The 8,204-nt window shown below is 38.9% G+C and overlaps 2 protein-coding genes across 2 annotated transcripts; one reads left to right on the top strand and one right to left on the bottom strand.

The window, feature by feature from the left end:
• Positions 1-445: 445 nt before the first annotated feature.
• On the top strand, positions 446-2,929 carry LOC112507528. The gene is made up of 4 exons (XM_025112163.1): positions 446-816; positions 1,283-1,827; positions 2,057-2,506; positions 2,588-2,929. The coding sequence occupies exons 1-4, from the start codon at positions 456-458 to the stop codon at positions 2,789-2,791; spliced, it is 1,560 nt and encodes a 519-aa protein (XP_024967931.1). The 5' UTR covers positions 446-455; the 3' UTR covers positions 2,792-2,929.
• A 102-nt stretch (positions 2,930-3,031) lies between these two features.
• LOC112507522 (glycine-rich domain-containing protein 1-like) lies at positions 3,032-6,981 on the bottom strand. The gene is made up of 8 exons (XM_025112151.1): positions 6,818-6,981; positions 6,397-6,514; positions 5,947-6,195; positions 5,270-5,725; positions 4,588-5,126; positions 4,292-4,484; positions 3,961-4,116; positions 3,032-3,860 (listed from the first exon to the last, which is right to left on the bottom strand). Exons 1-8 carry the CDS (start codon positions 6,979-6,981, stop codon positions 3,246-3,248), a joined length of 2,490 nt encoding a protein of 829 aa, XP_024967919.1. The 3' UTR covers positions 3,032-3,245.
• Positions 6,982-8,204: the final 1,223 nt, after the last annotated feature.

Here is an 8,204-nt window from a genome sequence, read left to right on the forward strand (position 1 = left end):
CAATGACACTGAATGAGAATCTTATCCAATAAAAGAATCGATAATCTTACTTTATAAGTGAGAGAGAAAACTCTTACCCGATTAGCGTTTACATGATAGATGACGTTTAATAATAATCCATTTTGATACCAAAAAAAAATGATATATGATAAAATAAGTGATCGATGATAACTACGGCAAATGTTACCCATTAAGCGTTTAGTAAACCGTAGGTAATAAGAAAATGTAAATCATGGTTTATAATTTAATTTTGAAACAGGCTCTCCTCAGAAGTCAGAACTAGCGTCATGTTTTTGTTGCGAGATTGGATTTGGAATCATAATTTTGATTAATGTTTGGGCCTTTAATGGGCTTCATTCCGTGTTCCATTTTTGAAGTTTGAACTTCTGAACCACAGATTTTCCCTCTCGTGCTCCTTCGCCTAGACTTGGACTGGACACCAGGTGTTTGTGAAAATGCCAGTGAAAAATTCCGACAAGGACTCGACGCCAGCCGTAACCCTCCGCCGATCTCCAAGAATTCTCCAAATTAAGCTCTCTGATCCAGAAGACCCTAGAACCCCTAAGCCACAACAACAACGGAGGACCCGGGCCCCTTCCTCAGCGACACCTCTGACCTTGACGGCAAAGAGGAATGTTTCTCCTCGAAGGAGAAGCCATAGATCTAAGTCAAAAGAATGTTTGCAGAAACTTGATGGATCTTGTAAGTCCAGACAATCCGATAATTCGAAAACTGAGTCGAGAAGATCTACAAGACTGAATCCTTGTGCCGATGCGTGCAACGCGGAAAATTCACGTAGTTCAAGTCGGAGAAACGGTAAGCATTCTATGTTTCCCTTTTCGTTTATTTTTGTTGGCAATGGCACAATCAATTAGTTATTCTATTTGTCATCTTGATCTGCGTGGTTCTAGGAGTTTTAATCGAGACTAACCCTGGTTCACTAAAGTGTAATGACTTGGTTCACCATGCTTGCCTTAGGATTTTACAACCCTCCCCTTTTTTTCCTCTCGTTCCATCATAAAAAGGTACTGCTTCATTCTTGAGGCCAAACCTGGTTCTCCCCTTCCTCAAAATTGATATGGGTTGTTATCTAACACCACCATATTTCCAATGTAGTTATTGTTGAGTTTAACATGGAGATGGACCATCAAGTTTTATATGAAGTAATGGGGAATCTATCCTTTTGACCTTGAAAACGGAACCATTTATTTCTTTCCTGCATTAAGTTAATCCCCATTTTTATATCATTTTCGGTGCTAGTAATTTGAGATATATCTTGTAGGGCAATTGGAGAGGCGAGTAACCCGTAGTTCTTGTTGTAGAGATGTAGATAAAAATGCTGAGAAGACTAGTGGCTTTACTGGAAATTTGGGCAATGTTTGTTCATCAGGTGAACAGATAACTGAAGAAGGTGTGGATATACCTACACCATTGAAATGTAAGTCGCTAAAGAACAAAGTGGACCAATACAAGAAAAGTTGTGATAATAATTCTGATCAAATTGAAGTGTTAGCATCGGATGACGATACATATGAAGGGATTTTATCAATCAAGCCAGTTTTGGATGAAGAATTGTCCGAAAAAGGTGTGGCTAAAAGCACAAATGGAATTGCAGTTGCCACAGCTGCTGTAGTGCATGAAAGTCCAATGGAGGGGAGATATGTTAACAAAATGAGAAAGAATGTCGCGGTTAAAAGAACAAGAAATCAGTTTGAGAATATGGTAGGGGCCACTCATGGTTGGACCAAGGATCAAGAATTGGCATTGGAAAGAGCTTACCTAGAAGCGAAGCCCACTCCACACTTCTGGAAGAAGGTTTCTAGGCTGGTAATTCACTACTCACCATAAAACTTCATGTTATGCATATTTGATGATGTCAATTATCTCTGAAATGTTGTGCATGATATCACAACACTGTGACCCTTCTATATTTTAGCTATTGCTTAGATGAACATTACATTTTTTTCATTATGCCGACTTTTAGCAGGAAACCAGTCAAAATATAGAGAACGTTGGTTCTCCTTGTTGTATATCTATATAACGGAGTGTATTTCAGGTGCCTGGAAAATCTGCACAGGAATGTTTTGACAAAATACATGGTAGTCATTTAACACCTCCCCAACCACGTCCACGATCTAGGCCTCGAGTATCAGATTCACAGAACCCTTCTTTTACTGCAAGTAAATTGCTCAACTCTTCAAGTCCTACGGCTAAAAGGCCTAGACACCGTAGACAGAAGAGTCATGTAGTCCAGAGAAATGTTAGGCACATGTTACAGAAACAGCATAAAGTGGAACAAGATTCCGAAGCAGACCTGTTCTCAGTTCTCGAGCCGACATTCACCCAATCTTTAAATTCTTATGTGATGCTTACAACACCTGATTGCAATCAAGAGATGGGTGAAATGCTTGGAAGATGTCAGGAAAGATCTTCTACAGTTCATAAAAAGAGTCTTTCAAGGCTTGGTACCAGAACAACTCTCATGAGCCCTCCTGTTCTAAAGCAGGTAAAAAACATAGCATTGCATGAGAAATACATTGACCAGTTACACTGTAGAGAAGCTAACAGGAACGCAGCATGTGCAAAGGCCGAAAAGCTCCATCAAAGCAAATTGATGGAACAGGAGAGCTCTGCCCAGAGAAAGGATGCAATTAGAGCTGCAAAAAACGCCCTGGTCTTTGATGCCAGAGATGCTATTAATGAGTTCCAACATCATCAGGCTATGGCATTGAGCTTTGACGATGAGAATGGTGCTGATGTTGACGAGGAGAACGGTGAAGCTTTCATGTAGTGTTGATGTACAGATCAGCTCTCTGAGAGCTGTTGCCAGCTTGCGGCAAATTTGCAAGTGAGTTCTTGTTTAGCATTTCCTAATTTCTGAAACAAGTATAAAAACTGTGCGTTCTCCAGTTGAATTCTGAATTGTTACTTACCCATGATAGTGTTATTGTTTAGGCAATAGGTATGAATACATCTACTCATTGTATTGATGAAACGAATATTAGATCAGGCTTATGAAGCACACTGAAAATGTTACCAACTAATCACATGCAGGTTGATTGATAAAATATTTGTTACAATAGTTGTAACGGATACATGGATATATGTTACAGAATATTAAGAAGCAAATCTTGTGGTTATCCTGCCCTTATGTGTAGCTAAGTAAACCACATACAACTACTGGAAGGGTTTATACACCATTTATAGAACAGATAACACACTTATTTGATGATGCAAACTCCCCCTTATGCCTCAGCTGCAACTTGCATCGGTTGTTCATCATTGCAAGGACCTCCAATGTTACTTTTTGTCATATTCTCATAGCCACCACTGCTCACCATATTTCCACAACCACTGCCACATCCCCCACCACAACCACCACCACTTTTCACCATATTCCCACAACCACCACCACATCCACCACCACAGCCACCACTTTTCACCATATTCCCACAACCACCTCCACATCCCCCGCCACATCCACCACCACAGCCACCACTTTTCACCATATTCCCACAACCACCTCCACATCCCCCGCCACAACCACCTCCACATCCCCCACCACAACCACCACTGTCGACCATATTCCCACAACCACCTCCACATCCCCCACCACTCTTCACCATATTCCCACATCCACTACCGCATCCACCTCCACAACCGCCGATTGCTAATTTGTCTAGAATCACTGTAGTCACTTTAGCAACTTCACCATCAAAATCAACTCCCTCAGCCATAAATTTCTTCTCCTTCAATGTTTCACCACCCTTAGTTAGACCATCATATTCTTCCATTCTCAAAATGTCGTACACTATGAAAGCTGAAATGATTCCTGGTAACGCAAACCATGATTCTTGCAACTGTCAAAATGGAGAAAAACGTACCAGTAAATGTAAATCTATGTTTGTGTCAGCCAGGTAAAAACTTCCAAATAGATTTTGAATGACAAGATAAAGGTACCGTCAAAAGCCCAGATTTGACATCAATTAATGCTACTGGTCTTCCATAAGGGTACTCTGCAGACAACTCAACTGCTGTCATAAAATTGTGTTTTGGTGTTCGCTTGTCATGGTGCTTGAGTTCATAATCCAGCCTTCTCCCAGGAACCAGTTTAACCTAAATCATCATCACCATGTATTCATTACTGGTGTCCAAATGGAGGGACGCACTCAACAAAGACAGTTTTACTATTATGTTGTTGGATATTTTCCATGAATAAGACTGATCTAATCAAGACTCCAAAGTAATGCAGTGTGCAACAGAAACTAGTGTACAAGCAAGCGATTCTCACCGTCTGAGGACCAGTGAGCAGGAGGTGGGCATTTCCGTCATTGCTATTCTGAAGCTTAAGGGACCATAGAGAATCCATCAAAGACCACTCTGACCCAAGAAACTGGCCAAAAACAAGTGTTTCACCTGCTCTTGTAATACCAATTAGCTCTTTCCTTAATTTGTCATCCACCCCTTTTGTTCTTTTGTTCTCCCTGTGTAGCAAGGCAGCAATCAAAGCAATATAAAACATCTTTCTAGTCAACAACTTGCTCAAGCCTCAACAGGTTAGAAGTTTAGTCTAGAAAACATGGATACCTCATTTGAAGGCTAAGGATTTCGTTGCCAGTTTCATCTGTAACCTGTGCCCAGCTCTTGTCAAACTGCACCTTAGCAGGAAGTTGGGAAATGCATGAAATTTTTGAAAAAGGGGGAGTACTTGCTATCTGAAGCACATGTGGTCCTGGGATTGGCACAGTACATGAGGCTGCTACTCTTAGACGAATAGGCTCAGAATTGATAGTGCCAGGAGTAGGAACCAAATCCAACCATTTTTCCACAGCGAGATTAGGGATGGGGTGAAAAAAATCTTCCAAAGAGAAAAAACAGTGACCCAGAGTTTTGGTTGATTTGGATAGTGGTGAGATGGAAGGGGAATCAGAGACAAGTTCAAATAAAAGATCTCCAGTAGGTTGGCATTGGAATGTAGCAACCTGCTTCTGCCCAGATTCGGATTGGATATTAAGTTTCCTCTTGACATTGAAGATTCCATCAGACTTTGCCTTACTGAAAAAGACACCAACTCTTCCCTTGTGTGTCTCTGGTAAGTTTTTGGTTTCTACAAACTCCAAAACTACCTGCAGCAACACAGTTCAGTTATAACTTGATTAATTTAAGTCACAAGCATCTGTATAGGATATTGAATAAGAATAGCAGCAAGCTTAATCTTCAAATAGAGATGAAAAGGAAGTCAAAACATCAAACATCATCAAGAAAGTACCTCAATGACATTTGCTTCAGGAAGATCGATCAATCTCTGAAACCTATTAGTCGAATGAACCTTCTTGGCCGCAACATTTGGTATGAAAGGAGTGGTAGTGAGAGGAGAAGGTGCACTGCCTCTATACATTGCTCCTGCCCTCCAATACCTTGAACCAAATGTCTCCTCCCATTGTTTGGTAGTTGCAGAAAATCCAACATCTAGTTTCTGACCTTTTCCCCTGGCTTGGTCTGTGTCATCATGTTCCAGGATCTTTCCAAGTAATTCTACCAAGTCCTTGCTGTAGGAAGCAGGATGTAACTGGTGTGTATGCCAGATTAGGTCAATGTCATAAGTCGGAACGCAAAAACGTCTTACGGATTGCTCCATGTTTGTCTTGATTAGATGCAAAAAACCTTTGTATCTGGCTATGGCTGCTTCAAGAAAGTGGTCGTTGTTCACATGGGGTCTGGAAACCTATCACACCAAGCAGGGTTTAAGTTATAGAACTCAAAGGAAGTATGAAAATATAGACTCTTGGTATGTGCTTCCATTCTCCAAGTAGGATTCATAACAAACCTGTTATTTGCATTATGCTTGAGAATGAATAAAAGAGCTTCGAAGAGAATAGAATACTAAATCATGCATAGGCAGCTTAAGTGGAAAGCATGGCAGGAAATGGTGGGTTTTAAGGTTACCTGGTAAAAGAACGGGCCCTGTCGTTCACTGGCTAAAACAAGATTGTATCTGGTACGACTTTTAGTTCCATAGACCTTTTCCAAAACTTCCTTTGAAAGTGCCAATTCAATGTCATAGGGCTCATTGGGATACAGTTTGTTCCATATTTCTTCTGTTTCTTTTCTTGATATTCCTTGAACAGAAGATGCAACATTACGGTTGTCAAGAATCCTTCCATAAAGTTCTTCACAATCGGATTTGTATCTAACCTGAGAAAGAGATCAAGAACAATGTATCTTTAGAAACAACATTGATCCAAGGGAGCAAAACTTTTGCCCCCTTGCCCCTCCCATTAACACAAACCATGGGATGGGATTCAAACTTGATAGTTGCAGGATATAGAAATCTGAAGCACTTAGAAATACTCCACGAAGCACAAGTATCGAAACTAGTTGAGTACAGAGACATACCGGGTTGAGCCTATGGCAATGCCAAACCCATTCACAATCAAGAGGAACAACCAAAGGTCCTTGTGTAACCTTAGACTTGGAATGTTTAGCAAGCAAGGGAAGCCAGCAAGCATTATACCTGAAATCGAGTTTCACAGGATTGTGATGATTTCCAATAGAGAATTTGGAAGCAATTAGATACCCTCACCGAATGGTAATAAGCACTTGAAGCAAAAACCATTAGCAAGCTTCAAGAATGGAGAAAAGTTAACGGAAAAGGTAGCAAGAATAAAACTGTGCATGTGCACTCTGTTTTCGCACTTTCAAAAGTAACCTCTCTGAATTCTCTCTAAAAAGGCCCTAATATATATACACACACACACACACATATTTGATGGTCTTTGTCTAGCTAACATGACATGGCCCTCAAACAGACATATACCTGTAGATGGCCCAGTGCAAAGGGCGAGCTTGATAAAGCCAACGTTTCCTGTCAACAGCAGCAAGAAATTGCAGGTGACGCTTAGCAGCGGCCACAAGATCTTCACTTATCACAATATCTTGTGCTGCATTCCATTCTGATCTCTGTTCCTGTTCCGTATCCATTTCAATTCTCACCTACAAAACAATCCAATTCTAGCAATCAGAACATCCACCACCAATTGAAATCTCATCGCCTTTTATCCTCTCTCTCTCTCTATATATATATATATATATCTATATCTATATATACATATATTGTCAGCAATATTTGAATGAAACTGAACTCAAGTATAAATAAAAATCTTAAATATATGAAAAGTAATGAGCTGAGGGGGGTTACCTGAACAAGTGTCTGTATATTGATGTCGACGATCACCGGCGACTGCCAAACCTTTTAGATCGTTTGATTGTTTGCCATCCGTTTCCAACATTTTTATAGGCAACCAACATTACCCTTTCTTTTAAATTACACTAATTGTCAAACATAATTATTGAATTTTGAAAACCAATACAGTAACTAATCAAAAAATATTAATCATGATAATTTTATATTAAAAATATAAACATTAAATAAACGTATTGCTTGCTTTTAGTCTTAGAAGGTCTTTCAGTGATTATAAAATGATCAATTGTGTTTGGTTTTTCCTTTAAGAAAAGTAAATTGCATAAATCTTATATTTCTATGATTTTCCTCCCTTTTTTAGTTTGCGTGTGGTTTTAGAATTAATTATGTTTCAACGGATAAATATCTTAATTTACTTCTTATACAAGGGTATTTTAGTCTCTCTTTTTTTTTCTTTTAAGGTTTTTGTATTGAGTTTATTTCGAAGAAATGTCATCTTTTATGGTTCACGTCTTCCCATCTGCTTTTAGAGGGGTGTTCAAATATAACTCCTTTAAATCCTATCAAAAAAAAAAATATAACTCCTTTAAATTATACGACCGAAGCAACCCGTTTATTAACCTTTCATTTTATTCTTATTATTATTTTTTAATTAAGGGTAGTTACAACCGATTAAATGGTAACTGTTTATGATTAAATGAACGCTCTTGATTTTGTTATAAGGGTTGTAGGAAGATAAATTGTTACATAATAACCCACCTCCTCACTTTTGAGCTCCGAATAGCATAGTTCTATTTGGTTCTTTATTTCTTGAACAATTTGTTAAAAATTATAATGTGTTGTTTGCTTCGTGAAATCCATGAAATTTTAACGGAATTGAAATAATAAATTCATTTGTTTGGTTCACAAACTGAAATGAACGAGATCGTTTAACTTTCTTTGAATTCCATAGATTAATAATTTCAATATATCTTGGTAAAAATGAATGATTCGGAATTCATCC

Source organism: Cynara cardunculus (assembly GCF_001531365.2).
Source record: "Cynara cardunculus var. scolymus isolate 2C chromosome LG 1, CcrdV1, whole genome shotgun sequence".
Taxonomy (NCBI): Eukaryota; Viridiplantae; Streptophyta; class Magnoliopsida; order Asterales; family Asteraceae; genus Cynara; species Cynara cardunculus.